Below are 22,195 nucleotides of genomic sequence, written 5' to 3' on the forward strand. Positions count from 1 at the left end.
AAGGCAGAGGCTTAACCCACTGAGCCACCCAGGCGCCTCCCATTTTAAATTTCTAAAATTAGTTATTTGCAATTACACATAGAAATTCTTCATAGCTATTCAGTTCTATGGGTCTCAATGGTTTAATATCATAACCTTGTTTTTATGGCATTCCTACATTGTCATCTCTTTCTGGAAAGAGACATTAAATCTAAAATGAAAAAAATACGGGCTTTCTGCTCAGCAGGGAGCCTGCTTCCTCCTCTCTCTCTGCCTGCCTCTCTGCTTACTTGTGATTTCTCTCTGTCAAATAAATAAAATCTTTAAAAAAAAATAATAATAAAATGAAAAAAATAGAAGACCAATTTATTGTCAATTACAAATTAAGTTGACAAAAGAGACAGAAACCTAAATACTGGGTTCCAAATATACAGTCCATTTGTGTCTCCATGGCTCATGTCATTCCTTCATAAAAGGCTGCAGTACTGGGTGCCTGGGTGGCTCAGTAGGTTAAACCTCTGCCTTCAGCTCAGGTCATGATCTCAGGGTCCTGGGATCGAGGCCCGCATCGGGCTCTCTGCTCGGCAGGGAGCCTGCTTCCCCTCTCTATCTCTGTCTGCCTACTTGTGACCTCTCTCTGTGTCAAATAAATAAATGAAATCTTTAAAAAAAAAAAAAAAAAGGCTGCAGTACTCCTTAATTAACTAACATAACATACCACTAAATGAGATGGTAGTTTTTACCAGTTGCAGCTTAAAGATCTTAGAATTTTTATTATTTCATTTGCTTGATAGGTATATTGCTCATTTTTTTCTTCATAACAAACTCTTCAAACATTTCAAGTGCTTATAATGACAAATACTTATTTTTCTTGCCTGTGGCTCTGCAGGGCAGTTGAAATGGCTCTGCTTTGGGCTCCAGGTTAGGTTTAGGTTGGCCCCACCTGTCTCTCCTTCTCCTTGGGCTAGGAGCTACTTGGACTTGTTCTTCTCTTGGAGAATGGCAGGCGTGTGAGAGTAAAAAGCTAAACAGCCCAAGCAAGTTTAAAACCTCTTCTATTAGGTCTAGGTAAAATCTCATTGGCCAAAGCAAGTCAGGAGCCTAGCCGCCTAACTGTGGAGCAGGATGTATACTCATTGAACAGCCGGAGGCTGTGTAGAGGTACAGGACAAAGGTTATAGTTTCAGATGCTATCAAAGAGGACTAAAAATGGGAAATAACCCAGACTACTACTGTAGGGAAGCAAACCCCTAAAACAGCCATTAATTTACTAATATAAGTCCTCTGAATTGTAAACATGACAATACTTGCGTATTATTTAAATACCTTCTTTTGAAAGTGCTCCAGTGCTCTGAAGTTCTTTCCAGAATGCTCTTTTTTTTTTCCCCTTAAGTAAGCTCCACACCCAAGGTACACAGAATTCACTTCCTTTGAACAGGTTGGAAACTGAACTATGGAAACTGAAAGAAAATGTGTCTGTTCTTACAATTATATCTTTTTTTAAAGGTATAAGCAACATTAAAGGAGATGTGTATTGCAAAGTTATGTAATATTAAACATAACTTAGTCTACTTTTTAAATTACGGAATAGAAATTTCATTTGCTCTCTCGTTCATAGAACCTGGCTTTGCAGAGTATATGTAGTCATGGAAACATATATATAATTTCTGTTTTAAAAAAAACTTTCTATTTTAAATTATATACATGCAAGATTATAAACTCCTAAGAAGTTACTTGATGTCCTGTGTACCTATCACCTAGCTTTGCCTAGTGGTGACTTGAGATTAGTAAGTATTTGAGAGAACGTGAGCAGGAGGGACAGAGGGAGAAGGGGAATCTCAAGCAAACTCTGTGCTCAGCACTGAGCCTTGTGGGTTGGGCTGGGTCTCAAAACACTGAGATTAGCACCTGACCCAAAATCAACAGTCGGTTGCTTAACCAACTGCACCATCCAGGCATCCTGACATTAGTTTTAAAATCATTGATGGACCTTCTTTGCCTTCTTTAATAAGCCTGGGGTTTTTTTGTTTTTTGGGGGGGATTTTTTTAAGATAATCTGTCTTTAAAGAAAAGGACACCTGTATTGTGCCTGATTCTTTTTAGCTTTCAGAATTATGAAGTGTCTTGTAAGGATCCTGATGTCACTATTGTTTTGTTTCTTTAGTACTTTTTAAACATATAATGTATTATTTGGATCAGGGGTACAAGTCTGTGATTCATCAGTTTTACACAGTACATCCCTCACCACAACACATACCCTCCCCAATGTCCACCACTCAGGCTCCCCATCCCCCTCCTTTCCAGCAGCCCTCAGTTTGTTTCCTGAGATTAAGAGTCTTAGGCTTTGTCTCCCTCTCTGGTTTCACCTTGTTTCATTTTTCCCTCCCTTCCCCCTGTCTTGTTTCTCAAATTCTTCATATCAGTGAGCTCATACAATAACTGTCTTTCTCTGTTTGAGTTACTTCATTAGCATTATACCCTCTAGTTCTATCCATGTCATTGCAAATAGCAAAATTTCATTTTTTGATGGCCGCGTATTATTCCACTTTGTGTGTGTGAGTGTGTGTGTGTGTTTTGTGTGTGTGTGTCTTGTGTGTGTGTGTATCTTCTTTATCCATTTGTTGATGGACATCTGGGCTCTTTCCATAGTTTGGCTATTGTGGACATTGCTGCTATAAACATTGGGGTGCAGATGCCCGTTTGGATCACCACATTTGTATCTCTGGGGTAAATACCCAGTAGTGCATTTGCTGGGTCATAGCATAGCTCTATTTTCAACTTTTTGAGGAACCTCCATATTGTTTTCCAGAGTGGCTCCACCAGCTTGCATTCCCACCAGCAGTGTAGGAGGGTTCCCCTTCCTCTGCATGCTTGCCAACATCTGTCATTTCCTAACTTGTTAATTTTAGCCATTCTGACTGGTGTAAGATGGTATCTCACTGTGGTTTTGATTTGTATTTCCCTGATGCTGACTAATATTGAGCACTTTTTCATGTGTCTGTTGGCCATTTGGACGTCATCTTTGCAGAAATGTCTGTTCGTGTTGTCTGCCCATTTCTTGATTGGATTGTTTGTTCTTTGGGTGTTGAGTTTGACAAATTCTTTTTTTTTTTTTTTTTAAGATTTTATTTATTTATTTGACAGAGAGATCATAAGCAGGCAGAGAGGTAGGCAGAGAGAGGAGGAAGCAGGCTCCCTGCTGAGCAGAGAGCTCGATGCGGGGCTCAATCCCAGGACTCTGAGGTCATGACCTGAGCCGAAGGCAGTGGCTTAACCCACTGAGCCACCCAGGCGCCCCTGAGTTTGACAAATTCTTTATAGATTTTTGGCTACTTACCCTTTATCTCGTATGTCATTTGCAAATATCTTCTCCCATTCTTTTGTTATCTTTTGGTTTTGTTGACTGTTTCCTTTGCTGTGCAAAATCTTTTTATCTTGATGAAGTCCCACTTGTTCATTTTGCCCTTGCTTCTCTTGCCTTTGGTGATGTGTCCAGGAAGAAGTTGCTGCAACTGAGGTTGAAGAGGTTGCCGCCTGTGTTCTCCTCAAGAATTTGATGAATTCCTGTCTCACTCTTAGGTCTTTCGTCCATTTTGAGGCTATTTTTGTAGGTGGTGTAAGGAAATGGTCCGGTTCATTCTTCTGCATGTGGCTCTCCAATTTTCCTGATACCATTTGTTAAAGAAACTCTCTCCTTTTTTTTTCCATTGGTTATTCTTTTCCTGCTTTGTCGAAGATGAGTTGACTATATAGAGTTGAGAGTCTATTTCTGAGTTCTCTATTCTGTTCCATTGATTTTTGTATTTGTTTTTGTGCTAGTACCATACCGTCTTGATTACAGCTTTGTAATAGAGCTTGAAGTCTGGAATTGTGATGCCACCTTCTTTGGTTTTCTTTTTTTTTAAAGATTTTATTTATTTATTTGACAGAGAGAGATCACAAGCAGGCAGAGAGGCAGGCAGAGAGAGAGGAGGAAGCAGGCTCCCTGCCAAGCAGAGAGCCCGACACGGGGCTCGATCCCAGGACCCTGAGATCATGACCTGAGCCGAAGGCAGCGGCTTAACCCACTGAGCCACCCAGGCGCCCCTTCTTTAGTTTTCTTTTTCAACATTGCTCTGGCTATTCAGGGTCTTTTCTGATTCCATACAAATTTTAGGATTGTTTGTTCCGTTTCTTTGAACAAAGGTGATGGTATTTTGCTAGGGATTGCTTTGAATATGTAGATTACTCTACAATCTAGGTAGCATAGACATTTCAACAGTATTTATTCTTCCAATCCATGATCATGGAATGTTTTTCCATCTCTTTGTGTCTTCCTCAGTTTCTTTTATGCATGAACTCTATAGTTTTCTGAGTACAGATTCTTTATCTCTTTGGTTAGGTTTATTCTTAGGTATCTTATGATTTTTGGTGCAATTGGAAATGGGATCTACTCCTTAATTTCTCTTTCTTTTGCTCATTGTTGGTGTATAGAAATGGAACTGATTTCTGTGCACTGATTTTGTGTCCTTCCACTTTACTGAATTTCTGTATGAGTCCTAGCAGTTTTGGGATGGAGTCTTTTGGGTTTTCCACATAAAGTATCATATCATCTGCAACGAGTGAGAGTTTGACTTCTTTGCTGATTTGGATGCCTTTAATTTCTTTTTGTTGTCTGATTGCTGAGGCTAGGACTTCTAGTACTTTGTTGAACAGCAGTGGTGATAGTGGACATCCCTGCCGTGTTCCTGACCTTAGGGGAAAAGCTCTCAATTTTTTCCCATTGAGAAGGATATTCGCTGTAGGTTTTTCTTGCATGGCTTTTATGATATTGAGATATGTACCCTCTATCCCTGTGCTGTGAAAAGTTTTAAATAAGAAAGGATGCTGTACTTTGTCATATGCTTTTCACACATCTATTGAGAATATCATATGTTTCTTGTCCTTTCTTTTATTAATGTAGTGTATCACATTGATTGATTTGCAAATGTTGAACCAACCTTGCAGCCCTGAATAAATCCCACTTGGCGGTGGTGAATAATCCTTTTTTGTACTGTTGGATCCTATTGGCTAGTATTTTGGTGAGAATTTTTGCATCCATGTTCCTCAGGGATATTGGTTTGTAATTCTTTTTGGTGGGGTAATGCTGGCCTCATAAAAAATGAGTTTGGAAGTTTTCCTTCCATTTCACAGCTTCAGAAGAATAGGTTTTTAATTCTTCTTTAAATGTTTGGTAGAATTCCCCTCGGAAGCCATCTGGCCCTGGGCTCTTGTTTGTTGGGAGATTTTTGATTACTGCTTCAACTTCCTTGCTGGTTATGGATCTACTGTTCAGGTTTTCTGTTTCTTCCTGCTTCACTTTTGGTAGTTTTTATGTCTCTAGGAATGCATCCATTTCTAACAGATTGTCTAATTTGTCAGCAAATAGCTATTCACAATATGTTCTTATAGTTGTTTGTATTTTTTTGGTGTTGGTTTTGATCTCCTCTTTCATGTGTGATTTTAATCTATTTGGGTCCTTTTTTCTTTTTAATAGGTCTGGCCAGTGGTTTATCAATCTTACTAATTCTTTCAGAGAACCAGCTCCTAGTTTCATTGATGTGTTCTCCTGTTCTGTTGGTTTCTGTTTCATTGATTTCTGCTCTGATCTTTATTATTTTCTTCCCCTGCCGGGTTTAGGCTTTCTTCTTCTTTCTCCAGCTCCTTTAGGTGTAGGGTTAGGTTGTGTATTTGAGACCTTTCTAGTTTCTTCAGAAAGGCTTGTATTGCTGTATACTTCCCTCTTAGGACTGCCTTTGCTGCATCCCAAAGATTTTTGAATGGTTGTGTTTTCATTTTCATTCATTTCCATGAATTTTTAAAATTCTTCTCTAATTTCCTGGTTGACCCATTCATTCCTTAGTAGGATCCTCTTTAGCCTCCATGTATTTGAGTTCTTTCCAACTTTCCTCTTGGGATTGACCGGTTTCAAAGCATTGTGGTCTAAAAATATGTAGGGAACGATCCCAGTCTTTTGGTACCAGTTGAGACCTGATTTGTGACCCAGGATGTGATCTGTTCTGGAGAATGTTCTATGTGCACTGGAGAAGAATGTGTGTTCTGCAACCTTGGGGTGGAATGTTCTGAATATATCTGTGAAGTCCATCTGGTCTAGTGTGTCATTTAAAACACTTATTTCCTTGTTGATCTTTTGCTTCGATGATCTGTCCATTTTCGTGAGGGGTGTGTTAAAGTCCCCTACTATTACTGTATTATTATTGATGTGTTTGTCAATTTTGTTATTAATCGGCTTATATAATTGGCTGCTTCCATGTTGGGGCATAAATATTTACAATTGTTAGATCTTCTCGTTGGATAGCACCTTTAAGTATGATACAGTGTCCTTCCTCATCTCTTATTATAGTCTTTGGTTTAAAATCTAATTGATTGTCACCCCATCTTTCTTTTGATGCCATTAGCATGATAAATGGTTTTCCACCCCCTCACTTTAAATCTTGAGGTATCTTTGGGTCTAAAATGAGTCTCTTGCAGACAGCATATTGATGTGTCTTGCTTTTTTATCTAATCTTGTACCCTGTGTCTTTTGATTGGGGTATTTAGCCCTTTACTTTTAGGGTAGCTATTGAAAGATATTAATTTAGTGCTATTGTATTGCCTGTAAGGTAACTATTACTGTATATCGTCTGTTCTTTTCTGGTCTGTGTTACCTTTATGCTCTTTCTTTGCTTAAAGGATCCCTTTCAGTATTTTTTGTAGGGCTGGTTTGGTAATTGCAAATTGTTTTAATTTCTCTTTGTCCTAGAAGCTTTTTATTTCTCTCTCTATTTTCAATAACACCCTTGCTGGATATAGTATTCTTGGCTGCATATTTTTTTCGCTTAGTACCTGGATCATGCCAGTCCTTTCCAGCCTGCCACGTCTCTGTAGATAAGTCTCCTACCAATCAAATGTTTCTACCATTGTAGGTTATAGATGTCTTGTCCCGAGCTATTAGGACTTTCTGTTTGTCTCTGAGATTCGTAGTTTTACTATTAGGTGTCGGGGTGTTGATCTGTTTTTATTGATTTTGAGGGGGGTTTTCTGAGCCTCTTGGATTTTGATGCCTGTTTCCTCCCCTAAATTAGGGAAGTTCTCCACTATAATTTGCTACAGTATACTTCTGCCCCTGTCTTTCTTCTTCTGGGATCCCAATTATTCTAATATCGTTTCACTTTATGGTATCACTTATCTCTCGAATTCTCCCCTCGTGATGCAGTAGTTGTTTATCTCTCTCTCTCTCTCTCTCTGTGTCTTTATTCTCCCATCAGTTGGCCTTTCATGTTACTAATTCTCTCTTCTGCCTCATTTATCCTAGTAGTAAGAGCCTCAATTTTTTATTGCATCTCATTAAAAGCCTTTTTGATGTTGACTTGGTTAGATTTTAATTCTCCAGGGATTCCCTAGTGTCCTCTGTGCTTTTTTCTAAGCCCGGCTAGTATCTTTATAATCGTTATTCTGAACTCTAGTTATAATGTCTTACTAATGTCCATATTGATTAGGTCCCTGGCAGTTGGTACTGTCTCTTACTCTATTTTTTGAGGTGAGTTTTTCCATTTTGTCCAGAGAAGAATAGATGAATGAGAGAACAAAATGCTAAATGGTAACAATGACTCCAGAGAAATGTACACAAAACAAATCAGAAGAGACCCACAGGTGGGAGTAGGGGGGAAGAATATGATCAGGCTGTTTCATAGAACAGAGCCATATACTGGATTTTGGGTGTATTTTGGTCTGTTAGAAGAAGCTGGATCCCAGAATTTTAAAAGAAAGAAAAACTTACATATATACAAAAATAAGGTTAAATAAAATGAATGGATGTGATACAACTGCAAAAATGAAATTTAAAAAAGGTTTTTAAAAGGGAAATGGTAAGAAGTTGGTTGAAAAGGGAAATAAAAATGAGAAAAAGAAAGAAAAAGAAACAAAAAATAATAAAATTTTAAAAATTAAAGTTGAAAGACTAAAGAATCATGGGGAAAAGGCCATGAATTCTATGTGCTGTATTCCCCTAGCACTGGAGTTTTGCAGTAAACTTGGTAAATTTAGTCTTGGCTGGATGTTCTTGCTGATCTTCTGGGGGAGGGGCCCGTTGCATTGATTCTCAAGTGTATTTGCCCCAGGCGGAATTGCATCCTCCTTGCCAGCGGCCAGGCTAAGTAATCTGCTTGGTTTGCTCTCTGTAGTTTTTGTTCCCTAACAGCTTTCCACACAACTTTTGAGGAGGATAGTGAAAATGGCAGCCTCCCAATCTCTGGCCCCAGAGGAGCTGAGAGCTCGGGTTCCCACTCCTTAGTGCACCCTCAGAGAAAAGCAATCAATCACTCCTCTCTCCCTGGTCTCCGGCAACACTCTGTACTCCCCCAGCCTGTGACAGTGCGTTTCTATTTCTGTCACACGGCCCTATATGGCGTCCCCAAACCCAGCAGATCCCTGCATCGGGCTCCCCTGCCGCTCATCCTTGGGGAGGAAGGGAAGTCTTTCTGGTTCTGCCATGTGTTGGGCCCCAGCTCAAAGTGCAGTGGCCCAACTGTACTGCATATCACAGTTTATGGCAATCCTGAGCTGAGAGCCCACTCCTCGGCTCAGTCTTTGGAGCCAGCTTCCCTGCTCCAATGCCTGGAGTTCTGCCACACTCATGCAACCCTGGTCTTTCTGTGACCCCGAGAGTCCTGAGACCACACTGTTCCGGTGAGGGTTCCACCCCTTGCTTAGCCACCAGAGTTAAATTCCTCACCAGAGCAAACTTCCAGAAGTCCCAATTTTGTGCTCTGCTGCTGTATCATTTGCCAGTAGCCAGCTGACAGAAGTACCCCCCACCCTGCGGTCTTCCCGTACATCTCAGATTCACTTCTCTGCAGGTCCTACCTTCCAGAAAGTGGTCACTTTTCTGCTCATAGAGTTGCTGCTATTCTTTTCTTCAATCTCCTGTTGAGTTGGTAGGTGTCCAGAATGCTTTGATAGCTATCTAGCTGAATTCCTGGGCCAGATGAAATTTAGGTCTCCTACTCCTCTGCCATCTTGAACTCTTTCCTCTTTACTACTTTCTTTTCCATTTTCCCCATTTTCAGATTGTACCATTGATTAGAAAGTGATTGATTAGAAAATGATTATGTCTCATCTACTTTTCTGGTATATTCCTCCCTGGCAATCTAAAACACTTATAAGCCCATTTTATTTCTTAAATTGAAGAAACATATTCAGTTAAATATTCAGATTTCTTGTTTTGAGTTTATTTTGGTGGTATTTGAAAACTTGAGGGTTGTTGGTTTTTTTTTTTAACATCATCTCTCTTTTTTTTTCCTTTTAGCCTGAAAATGAGATTTCTTCAGACTGCAATCATGTAAGTATGGATTTTCCATAACTCACCATATGTGCTTTATATATATGGCAGATTCAGGAGGCTTTTCCTGTTGTTCTGGGAAACATCATGTCTTCTTAAATACTCTTACTCTTTTTTTTTTTTTTTAAAGATTTTATTTCTTTATTTATTTGACAGAGACAGTGAGAGAGGGAATACAGCCAGGGGGAGTAGAAGAGGGAGAAGCAGGATTCCCGCTGAGCAGGGAGCCCAGTGTGGGGCTTGATCCCAGGACCCTGGGATCATGAACTGAGCCAAAGGCAGACGCTTAACAACTGAGCCACCGGGTGCCCAGATTTTCTTACTCTTAACAAGGATGATAAAACTTATTTAAGGACCATGGTAAATCTGCAAATACCCGTCCATTCTAGAAACAAGCAGATTTTGTCAAATATTTATGTACTTAAGCTTAATTTTTACTTCAGTTATAGCTACCATTTGAAAATAATTGTTTCTCTGCTTATCATGCTTACAACTTTATTTTTATATTTTCAAAGATTTTATTTGGTTATTTGAGACAGAGCATGTGGGTGGATAGAAGGAGAGGGAGAGGGAGAAGCAGACTCCTGCTGAACAGGGAGCCCCACGCAGGGCTCCATCCCAGGACCCTGGGATCATGATTTGAGCCAAAGGCAGACACATGGCTGACTGAGCCACCCAGGCACCCTATGTTAAAGGTTTTATACACACACATACACACACACACTCTAGAGATAACTAGAATTAATACATTAAAAATCATTTGTATAGGGGTGACCTGAGATCCTGACCTAAGCTGAAACCAAGAGGTGGATGCTTAACTGACTGAGCCACCCAGGTGCCCCAAACTATATTCTTTAATAGAAAGTGCTGATAATAAACATAGGCAACAGGGGCCCCTGGGAGGCTCAGTTGGTTAAGCATCTGCCTTCAGCTTAGGTCATGATCCTGGGGTCCTAAGATCCAGTCCTGCGTTGGACTGCCCCCTCCACAGGGAGGCTGCTTCTCTTTCTCCCTCTCCGTCTGCTTGCTGCTCCCCATGCTTGTGCTTGTTTTCTCTCTCTCTCTCTGTCAAATAAATAAATAAAATCTTTTTTAAAGATTTTTAAATCTTTTAAAAAAATCTTTAAAAATCTTTAAAAAAGATTTTTTTTATTTATTTGACAGAGAGAGATACAGTGAGAGAGGGAACACAAACAGGAGGAGTGGAAGAGGGAGAAGCAGGCTTCCCGAGGAGCAGGGTGCCCGATGTGGGTCTTGATCCCAGGATGCTAGGATCATGACCTGAGTCGGAGTCAGCCCCTTAACGACTGAGCCACCCAGGCACCCTAAATAAAATTTTTTTAAAAAATAAAAATAGGCAACATGTATAAATAGTTTTATTCACAGGTAATGAAAAAGATGTCTAATAAACCATTAAAATTTGATTGTCTCTTATAGTTAAAAGTGTGAAAATTAAAAGACAGATGAGTGCATTATTTTCATCCATCTGATTAGCAAATATAAAAAATTTGATAAGTACATAATATTGATGGGAATATGGGGATACAAGCTTTCTCTAGCCCACTGATTAGCCAGCTGCTACCCATTGGGTAATCCAGACCACTGCCTATTTTTATGCATAAAGTTTTATTGGAACACTCCCACACCCATTCAGTTACATACTATCTTTGGTTGCTTTCCATGCTATAATAGAAAGATTGAGTAATTTCAACAGTTACTGTATGTAGGTCCCTAGAAATATAAAAGATTTTTCTTTCTGGCCTTTTGCAGAAAAGGTTGTTAAACTCTGCTCTGCCTGTGAATAAGAAAATAAATATGAAAACTTCTTTGTAAAGCAGTCAACTTAAAATACGTATGTACTTTGGCCTAATGTTTTTACTTCTAAGAATAGAAGTGGTAATAGTTATACTTAAAAGAATGGATTCAAATATGTCCATAAGAGGATATTGTGGCATTATTTATGAAGCAGAAAATTAGGGAAAATATTCAAAATCCATCAGTCAAGTGACTCTGGCATAGGGGAATCCCAGAAAGTTGCTAATCTGTGACCTAGGAGTCCTAAAAGGCTTGAGAAGAGGAAGGTTTTGACACTGTTAAAAATAGGGACAAAGAGTATACAGAAAATAGGAAATTATGTCCTTACAAAAAAAGAAGATTAGGACACAGAGGCAGAGGGAAAACCATGTGAGGATACAAGAAGAGAAGTCTCAGAAGAAATCAGTACTGCTAACACCTTAATCTCAGACATCTAAACTCCAGAATTGTGAGAAAATAAATCTCTTGTTTAAGCCAACTGGTCTGTGGTATTTTGTTAGGCAGCCCTAGCAAACTAATATACTTTTTTGGGTTGGGATGGGTTGCATGATAATCTTTCCCATTAAAATTAGTGGATCAAGTTTAAAAAATTAAACAGCTTTCCACCTACTGGGGGTGTTCTGGAATGAGTTAGTGTTGTTAAGCAAGAGATAAAATTAGTTTTGAAGAATTGTTAGGCCAATATATTTGAAAATGTTTGCACAGTGGACAAATTACTAGAGAAAGAAATTTACCAAAACCAACACAAGAAGTAGAGAATTTGTGTAGCCTATATTTATTTTAAAAAATGAATCTATAAATAAAAATCTTTACTGGCTGACTGGCTCAGTCAGTGGAGCATGCAATTCTTGATCTTGGTGTTTTAAGTTTGAGCACCACGTGGGATGTAGAGATTACTTAAATGAATAAAACTTTAAAAATATATATATATTTATAAAGGTTTTATTTATTTATTTGAGATAGAACCAGAGAGAGCAAGTGGGGTCAGAGAGAACAAGCGGGGTGAAGGGCAGAAGGAGAAGCAGACTCCCCGCTGAGCAGGGAGCCTGATGTGGGGCTTGGTCTGAGGACTCCAGAATCAAGACCTGAGGTGAAGGCAGCCACTCAACCAACTGAGCCATCCAAATGTCCCTTAAAAATTTTATTTTTAAATGAAGCTTTAAATAAAAATCCCATAAAGAAACTTCAGGACCAGATGGATTTATTAGCAGAAGGTAAAAAGCAACACCAGTCTTTTATTTACTTATTTATTTAAAAGATTTTATTTATTTGAGAGAGCGAGAGCATGTACAGGGGGAGGGGCAGAGAGGGAGGGAGAGGAAAAGGCAGACTCTCTGCTCAGTGAGAAGCATGACGCTGGATTCCAGAACCCTGAGATCATGACCCTGAGCTGAAGTCAGATGCCCAGCCACCGAGCTACCCAGGCGCACCATCACCAGTCTTTTATTTTGTTTTTATTTATTTATTTTTAAAGATTTTATTGGGCACGTGGGTGGCTCAGATGGTTAAGCATCTGGATCCCAGGATCCTGGGGTCCTGGGATCGAGTCCCACATTGGACTCCCTGCACCTTAGGAGCCTGCTTCTCCCTTTGCCTCTGCTCCTTTCTCTCTCTCTCTCTCTCTGTCTCTCTCATGAATAAGTAAATAGAATCTTTTAAAAAGGATTTTATTTATTTATTAGAGATAGACAGCTTGCACACAAGCTGGGGGAGATACAGAGGGAGAGGGAGAATCAGGCTCCCCACTGAACAGGGAGCCCAGTGTGGGGCTCAAACCAGGACTCTGGGATCATGACCTGAGCTGAAGATAGGTACTTAAAAAAAAAAAAAAAAAAAAAGATAGATACTTAACTGACTGAGCCACCTAGGTGCCCCAATATCAGTTTTTTTTTTTTAATTTTATTTATTTATCTGACAGAGACCACAAGTAGGCAGAGAGGCAGGCAGAGAGAGAGAGGAGGAAGCAGGCTCCCTGCTGAGCAGAGAGCCCGATGCGGGGCTCGATCCCAGGACCCTGAGATCACGACCTGAGCCGAAGGCAGAGGCCTAACCCACTGAGCCACCCAGGAGCCCCCCAATATCAGTCTTTTAAAGGATTAAAAAGAAGTGGAAATGTTTTTCTATTCATTATGAGGCTAACATAACCTTAGTATCACATAACAAGGATAAAACAAGAAGGAAAACATAGGCCAGTGTCACTTGTGAACCATAGATTAAAAAACGTTAACCAAATTAGTAGCAAACTGAATCCACTAAAATATAAGAAGGGAAATACATCAGGACTGCACTTGATTTATTGCAGAACTGTGAGGTTAATTTAACATTTGAAAAGTTAGTTACAATAAAGGAGAAAAAGTTATGTCATCATCTCAGTAGGTACATTAAATCATTTGACTAAATTCAGTACTGGTTTTTTAAGCTTCTAATATGGGAAATTTTCTAACGTTAGTAATTAGACTGCAGGCTGCAGGATACAATATTAGTAGATTAAAAAACCAGTTGTATTGCTACTGACCAGCAGTGAGTGATCTGAAAATGAAATTAAAACAACTTTATTTATGATAGCATCAAGAAGAATCAAATACTTAAGAATAAATTTAACATGGGGCGCTTAGGTGGCTCAGTGGGTTGAGCCTCTGCCTTCTGCTCTGGTCATGATCTCAGGATCCTGGGATTGAGCCCCGTATCAGGCTCTCTGCTCAGCTGGGAACCTGTTTCCCCCTCTCTCTGCCTGCCTCTCTGCCTGCTTGTGATCTCTGTCAAATAAATAAATGAAATCCTTTAAAAAAAAAAGAATAAATTTAACCAAAAAAGTATAAGACTGGTATACCGAACTCCATGGAAAACATCTTTGAACAAAATTAAAGATGATTTAAAGGAAAAGACATCCTGTTTCATGGATTGGAAAACATAATATTGTTAAGATGGTAATACTCTCCAAGTTGATTTAGATTCAGTGCAATTCCTGTCAAAATTTCTGCTGACAACTTTGTAGAAATTGACATACTGACCCTAAAATTCATATGGAAATGCGAGGGATCCAGAATAGCCGAAACAGTCTTGAAAAAAGAACAAAGTTGGAGCATTCATAATTCCCGATTTCAAAATGTACTGTAGAGCCACAGTAATCAAGACTGTGTGGTACTTGCATAAGGATAGATTTATAGATCAGTGTAATAGAATTGAGAATTCAGAAAAAAACACATTCATTTATAGTGAACTGATTTTCAGCAAGGGTGCCAAGATAATACACTGGGGGGAAACAGTAGACTTTTCAACAGATGGTTCTGGAACAGCTTGATATCCACATACCTCAAGATTAATGTGGACCCCTATTTCATACCATATATAAAAATGGATCAAAGAGCTAAATTATAAATCACCCAGACAAAACTGTAGATGTAAATCTTAATGGCATTAGATTAGGCAAAGGTTTTTAAGGTATGATACCTAAAGCACAACTAACCAAAGAAAAAATAAAGTGAACTTCATCAAAATTAAAACCTTCTCTGGCTTCAGAGAGTACTGTCAAGAAAATTGAAAGACAGCCCACGGAATGAGAGAAAATATTTGCAAATTATATATCCAATAAGGGTCGAATAATGAGAACATATTAAAAAAAGCTTCTTACAACTCAACAATAAACAAATTTTAAAATAAGCAATGGATTTGAATAGACCTCTCTCTGAAGAACTATACAGATGGCCAATAAGCACATGAAAAGATGCTCAACAACATTCATCTTAAGGAAATGCAAATCAGAATTACAAGATATTATACCTACTAGGATGACTGTAATAAAAAAGATAGACAATAACGGAGGTTGAAAATATGGGGAAATTGGAATCCTCATACATTGCTGGTAGGAATGTGAAATAGTGTAGCCACTACAGAAGATAGTCTGGTAGTTCTTCAAAAGGTTAAACAGTTGTGATCTGAACAATCAGTTCAACTCCTAGAGACTCCCAAGATGGTTGAAATCATGTTCACATAAAAATGTGTACACAGGTGTTCATAGAAGCAATAATTAAAGCATTGAACAAGTAGAAACAGCCCAAATGTCTATCAACTGATAATGGATAAATGAGACATGATATAGCCATATAGTAGAATAATATTTGGCAGGAAAAAGGAATGAAGTACTGATAACATACCACAGTAAAGATGAAACTTGGGAACTGGACACAAAAGGTTACATATTTTATGTTTCTGTTTATATGAAATGTCTAGAATAGGCAAATCAACAGAAGATTAGTGGTTGCCAAGGGCTGGGGGAAGTGGGGAGTAGGAAGTGACTGCTACTAGGTATGGCATTTCTTTTTAAAAATTTATTATCGTTATTATTATTTAATTCCAGATCACTTAACATACAGTGTTATATGAATTTCAGGTGTACAATATAGTGATTCAACAATTCCATACATCACTCAGTCCTCATGAAAACAGTTGCACTCCTTAATTCCCATCACCTATTTCACCTATCCTCCTACCATCTCCCCTCTGGTAACCATCAGTTTGTTACCTGCTGTTAAGAGTCTGTTCTTGGTTTGTCTCTCTCTCTCTCTTTTTTCTCTCTTTGCTTGTTTGTTTGGTTTCTTAAATTCCACATATAATGAGATCATATGGTATTTGTCTTTCTCTGACTGACTGACTTTGCTTACCATTATACTCTTTAACTCCATGAACTTTCATGTTGGGATGATGAAAATATTCTAGAATTAGATAGTGGTGACCGTTGTCAAAATCTGAATATACTAGTAGACACTAAATTATACTTTAGAAGGGTGAATTCAGTAGTACATAAATTTTATCTCAGGATTATAGTATAATCAACCCTCATGTAATTACCACCCAGCTTCCATTATTTATTCAGATCCATCTTGTGTCATCTCTCTTCCTGCTTACTTCCCTCCTTTTGTATTATTTTGAAGCAGAACCCATACATCATTTCATTTGTTAATATTTTGTTAAATACCTCTAAAAGATAAGGCTTTATTTAAAAAATAGCCACAATACTGTTATATCTGAAAATATCATAATTCCTTACTATCATCAGTTAGCCAGTTAAAGTTCAGATTTCTAATTTCAACACCCATCTTAGAACAGAATTAATTTAATTAACCTGATAATGTGTGGTTATAAAAAGACCAATAGCAGCAAAAATAAACCATTGGGACCACATCAAAATAAAATGTTTCTGCACAGCAAAGGAAACAATCAACAAAGCTAAAAAGGCATATCCAATAAAGGGTTAATATCCAAAAAATACAAAGAAATATTACAATTCAATACCCCCAAAATAAATAATCCAATTAAAAATAGGCAGAAGACATAAACAGACATTTCTCCAAAGAAGACATCCAGATGGCGAGCAGACACATGTAAAGATGCGCACCATCATTCTTCATCAGGGAAATGCAAATCAAAACTACATTGAGCTCTCACTTTACACCTGTCAAAATGACTAAAATCAACAACACAAGAAACAACAAGTGTTGGTGAGGATGTGGAGAAAAAGAAACCCTTGGGCACTGTTCATGGGAATGTACACTGGAGCAGCCACTGTGAAAAACAGCATGAAGTTTCCTCAAAAAATTAAAAATAGAACTACCCTACTATCTAATAATCACACTACTCGGTATTTACCCAAAAAATAGAAAAACATTAATTCAAAGGGATAATACATGGGCCCTGATGTTCATAGCAACATTATTTACAATAGCCAAACTATGGAAAGAGCCCAAGTGTCCGTACATAGATGAATGGGAAAGAAAAGGTAATCATAAAAGAATATAATAAATATATAGGAATATTACTCAGCCATAAAAAAGAATGAAATCGGGCGCCTGGGTGGCTCAGTGGGTTAAGCATCTGCCTTCGGCTCAGGTCCTGATCCCAGGGTCCTGGGATCGAACCCCACATCGGGCTTCCTGCTTAGCGGGGAGCCTGCTTCTCCCTCTCCTCCCTGCCTGTGCTCTCTCTAGCTATCTCTGTCTGTCTGTCTCTCTCTCTCTCAAAGAAATAAATAAAATCTTTAAAAAAAAAAAAGGGGGGGGGCCTGGGTGGCTCAGTGGGTTAGGCCGCTGCCTTCGGCTCAGGTCATGATCTCAGGGTCCTGGGATCGAGCCCCGCATCGGGCTCTCTGCTCAGCAGGGAGCCTGCTTCCTCCCCTCTCTCTGACTGCCTCTCTGCCTGCTTGTGATCTCTCTCTGTCTGAATGAATGAATGAATGAATGAATGAAATCTTGCCCTTTGAAACACCATGGATGGATATAGAGAATATAATGCTAAGCGAAAATAAGAGAAAGACGAATATTGTATGTTCTTATGTGAAATTGAACAAAACAAGGTAGCAAAAGACAAAAAGAAGAAACAAACTAAGAAACAGACTCTTAACTATGGAAGACAAACTGTTGGTTACAAGAGGGGAGGTGAGTGGGGGGATGGGTGAAATGGGAGATAGGAATTAAAGAGTACACTTGTCATAATGAAAATAAAATAAAATGATAAAGAAAAACCACTTCCCAATGGGATACAAGCAGAAAAAAGAGCAATATACATTTTCTTTTGTAATTGGAAAGACTGATACACATTAGTAGCAGTGAAGAAGTTAAAGAATTCTAAATATGTATTAAGTCCTAATGTCTAATAAAGTGTAAAGTAAAGTGTAAAGGGCTACATCTAGACTGAAAAAAAAAAAAGACCTACAGCAAACATGATGAAATATTAACAGCTTTCTACCCAAGATTGGCACCAAGACATAGTTGGCTCATGGTCACAGAGATCCTAGCCCATGTGTAGTAGGGTAAGAAAAAAGAAAATAGGTAATAATTAGAAAGGAGGATGCCTGACTGGCTCATTCGGTGGAACATGAGACTCTTGATCTTGGGGTTGTAAGTTTGAGCCCTGGGTTGGTGTAGAGATTACTTAAGAACAATTGGAAAGGAAAAAATAAACTCATTATTTACAGATGACATGATTGAGTAGAAAACCCAAAAGAATTTACAGATAGACGATCACTAGATGAATTTAATAATGACCTTGGGTATAAGATCAATACATAAAACTTAATTATGTTTTTATATAGTAGTAACAAGCATATTTCTCCAGTGAACTTAAAAGTGACACTGTAGGGGCACCTGCATGGCTCATTTATTAAGGGTTTCGGCTCAGGTCATGGTCCCAGGGTCGTGGGATTGAGCCCCCGCACTGGGCTCCCTGCTCAGCAGGAAGCCTGGTTCTCCCTCTCCCACTCCCCCTGCTTGTGTTCCCTCTCCCATTGTATCTCTCTCTCTCCCTGTCAAATAAGTAAATAAATAAATCTTAAAGAATAAATAATCTTAAAGAAAAATAAAAAATAAAAGTGACATTGTGTAGGGGTGGTGCAGTTGGTCAGGCATCCAACTCTTGCTTTCCGTTCAGATCATGATCTCAGTGTTGTGAGATCAAGCCTCACAACCAAATCTGAGTTCAGTGTGAAGTCTGCTTAAGACTCTCTGCCCATCCCTCCATAAATAAATAAATGTTTTTTTTTTTTTTAAGTGACACTATTTAGCATATAAAACATCAGATACTTGGGCGCCTGGGTGGCTCAGTGGGTTAAGCCACTGCCTTCGGCTCGGGTCATGATCTCGGGGTCCTGGGATCAAGTCCCGCATCGGGCTCTCTGCTCAGCAGGGAGCCTGCTTCCCTCTCTCTCTCTCTCTGCCTGCCTCTCCGTCTACTTGTGATCTCTGTCAAATAAATAAATAAAATCTTAAAACAAAACAAAACAAAACAAAAAAAACATCAGATACTTAAGAATAAATCTAACAAAAATGTGTAAGATTGGGGCGCCTGGGTGGCTCAGTGGGTTAAAGCCTCTGCCTTCGGCTTAGGTCATGATCCCAGGGTCCTGGGATCGAGCCCCGCATCGGGCTCTCTCCTCAGCGGGAAGCCTGCTTCTTCTCCCTCTCTCTCTCTGCCTGCCTCTCGGCCTACTTGTGATTTCTGTCTGTCAAATAAATAAATAAAATCTTTAAAAAAAAATGTGTAAGACCTCTCCACAGATAACTACAAAATGTTTTTCAGAGAAATTAGAAGACTTAAATAAATGAAGGAATATATATACTATGCTCATGAGTTGGAAGACTCAGTATTATAAAAATATTAGAACTCTTATTAAGTTGTAGATTCTCTGCCATCCTTTATTTGTTGTTATTAAAATGACAAGCTGATTCCAAAATTTATTTGGAAACACAGAATTCCAATAATAGCCATCACAGTCTTGAAAAGAGCCACACACAAAAAAATTGCACCACCTGGTTGAAGACCTAATGTAAAGTAGCAATAAGTGATGCAGAATGATAAAGGCACAAGGGCCAACGAATAGAACAGTGGAACAGAGTGAGTCCAGAAACGATCTATCTATGTATCTTTCTATATCTAGAGACAGAGAGACATTTGAATAAAGAATTTCATCCCTGTTGTACAGGACTCACAGAAAATCAGTTCTAGATGTTTATAGGTCTAAATGTGAAAATTAAAACAACAAAACTTCTAGAAGGTAACATAAAAGAATACTTTCATGACCATGAGATTAGCAAAGAATAAATGGGAAACAAAAGCAGTGAGCATAAAGCAAAAGATTGATAAATTACATTACATTGCATTTTATTTTGTTAAATATGATATTAAGAGTGTGAAAATGCAAGTCATAGAGGAGAAAACATTTTAATACATATATCTGACCACATGTCCAAAATATTTTAAGAATTCGTACAAAGCAATGAAGAAAAGACGAATAGAAAAATGGGTAAGGTAAATTTAACCAAGGAACTAAAAGTGCTGTATAGTGGAAACTACAACACATCAGTGAAAGAAATTGAAGACACAAATAAATGGAAAGATACTCCATGCTTATGGATTAGAAGAATTAATATTGTTAAAATGTCCGTATTATCCAAAGCAGTATATAGATTCAGTGCAATGCCTATCAAAATTCTCATGGCACTTTTCACAGAAATAGAACAAGTGATCCTAAAATTTGTATGGAACCATAAAGACCCCCAAATAGCCAAGAACAGTCTTTTTTTTTTTTTTTAAAGATTTTATTTATTTATTTGACAGAGATCACAAGTAGGCAGAGAGGCAGGCATAGAGGAGAAAGCGGCTCCCTGTGGAGCAGAGAGCCTGATGCAGGGCTTAATCCCAGGACTCTGGGATCATGACCTGGGCCAAAGGCAGAGGCTTTAACCCACTGAGCCACCCAGGCTCCAAGCCAAGAACAGTCTTGAGAAAGAAGAACAAAGATGGAGGCATCACACTCCCTGAATTATACTTACTCACTAAGGGTGCCATACTTTGGGCTTCCCTGATGTGGTGACTGGTACCTGAGTATTTCCCTCGTGGGGACCCTGAAAGCTATGGCCAGAGGGTTGTTACTGGGGATGGTGGCTCCCATGGCTCTTGAGTCTTCTAAGCCAAGGCACCTCCTTCCAGTGCCCACTGTGGGTCTTGTCTTCTCACACCTGAGCTGTTACCTGGAGAGAACTTACCTCCAGATGACTACGCAGACTGCTGCCAGGATTTCTGTTGAAGAGAAGTTGGTGATGCTCTGGTGACAAGTTGCGGTTCCTGTATTCTATCCTCTCTACAGACCTCCAGACTCGAGCTGCTGATTTCACATTTCTACTCTGTCTGATAATAATACTATTATGTATTTCTCAGGATGTATGCTCTTTTACATCATCAATAATGTAAATTCTATCTAGCATTGTGATTTATCTATATTGGGATCAGGAAAAAGCATATTAAAGTTCATTCCTTATCTTCTGTAGTATAAAGCTATTACAGAATATCTAAAACTAACAAGTCAGGAAACAGCAAGTAGTTTAATAAAAGTGTAGAGTTAGGGCCGCCTGGGTGGCTCAGTTGGTTAAGTGCTTGCCTTCAGCTCAGGTCATAATCCCAGGATCCTGGGATCAAGCGCCATGTCATGGCCTCCCTGCTTAGTGGGAAGTCTGCTTCTCCCTGTCCCTCTGTTTTCCCCCACCCCCTCTGTTTCTCTTGCTTTCGTTCTCTCAAATAAATAAAATCTTTTTTAAAAAGTGTAGAGTTAATTATCCTTAGAAAAAGCTAAAGGAATTTAAAGTATTTGTCTCTGGGGAGTTGGTAGGACTTCAGAAGGGACTTGTCAGGGAACTGGTCTGATTTTTTATCTGCGTTTATAGAACTATTTGACTAAACAGCTTTGCTCTAAAATTTTTAAGATGAATAGAAGAGTAAGTGGATAAAATGAGCTATACAGGCTTTCAAGGAGCTTGACTATGAAGGAAGGATTTCCCTTCACCATCCGTACCAAAAACTTGTCGCTACCCTGACTTTTTCAGATACATCCCGTTTCTCCCATCCATCTTGCCTTTAACTGGTCTGCTAACCTCCCCTAGTCTGGCCTTCTTTGCACTGGGACTGAAGTTGACCTTTTGAGTTCTCTGGTTAAATTGTTCACTGGCTTCCCATTTCCTTTAAGATAAACTACACATACTTTAAGGTGAGCTCTGATACTCCGTGTGATCTGATCCCTGTTTGCAGCCCAGCCCCATCTTTCATTACCTCAACCCAGCCATCCTGAGCTATAGGTGTCCTTAGAAGTTATAATTACTCTTTCTGTCCTTTTAAGCTTTGTCCTCCTAGAACCCCAGTCTCCCTCAGTTCACCTGACAAAATTCCTTCTTATTATTCCTGGGGATCGAGCCTGGTATAACAATCACTACCACCCCACGTATCCCTCCTCTACATTCACTGAGCTATGATCTTCCTTCGTATCCCCATAACATCTCCGGTATGCATCTGGTGTCACATTTATCACACTATATTTCCATTGCTTATTTGCTTCCCAGGCTGACTGTTTGTCTCTTGGCTCCTGTGGTTGAGCTTCTTGAATGCTGAGACTGTGGCTTTTTTTCTTCTTCACCCTTCATGTTGTCATCTAGCAAGTTTCCAGGTTATAGTAGTTACTCAGTATGTGTCTAGGAGAGGGAGATGGGTAAGTGGGTGGATTCA

General features: G+C 39.0%; 1 protein-coding gene across 1 annotated transcript in view; it reads left to right on the plus strand.

The window, feature by feature from the left end:
• Window positions 1–22,195, plus strand: part of GLG1 (golgi glycoprotein 1) — a 159,939-nt gene that overhangs the window by 88,085 nt on the left and 49,659 nt on the right. The window contains exon 2 of the mRNA XM_047709814.1: window positions 9,305–9,337. Within this exon, the coding sequence (XP_047565770.1) occupies window positions 9,305–9,337 (33 nt within the window). The remainder of the gene's footprint in view (window positions 1–9,304; window positions 9,338–22,195) is intronic.

The sequence above is a fragment of the Lutra lutra genome, chromosome 17 (genome assembly GCF_902655055.1).
Source record: "Lutra lutra chromosome 17, mLutLut1.2, whole genome shotgun sequence".
Classification (NCBI taxonomy): domain Eukaryota; kingdom Metazoa; phylum Chordata; class Mammalia; order Carnivora; family Mustelidae; genus Lutra; species Lutra lutra.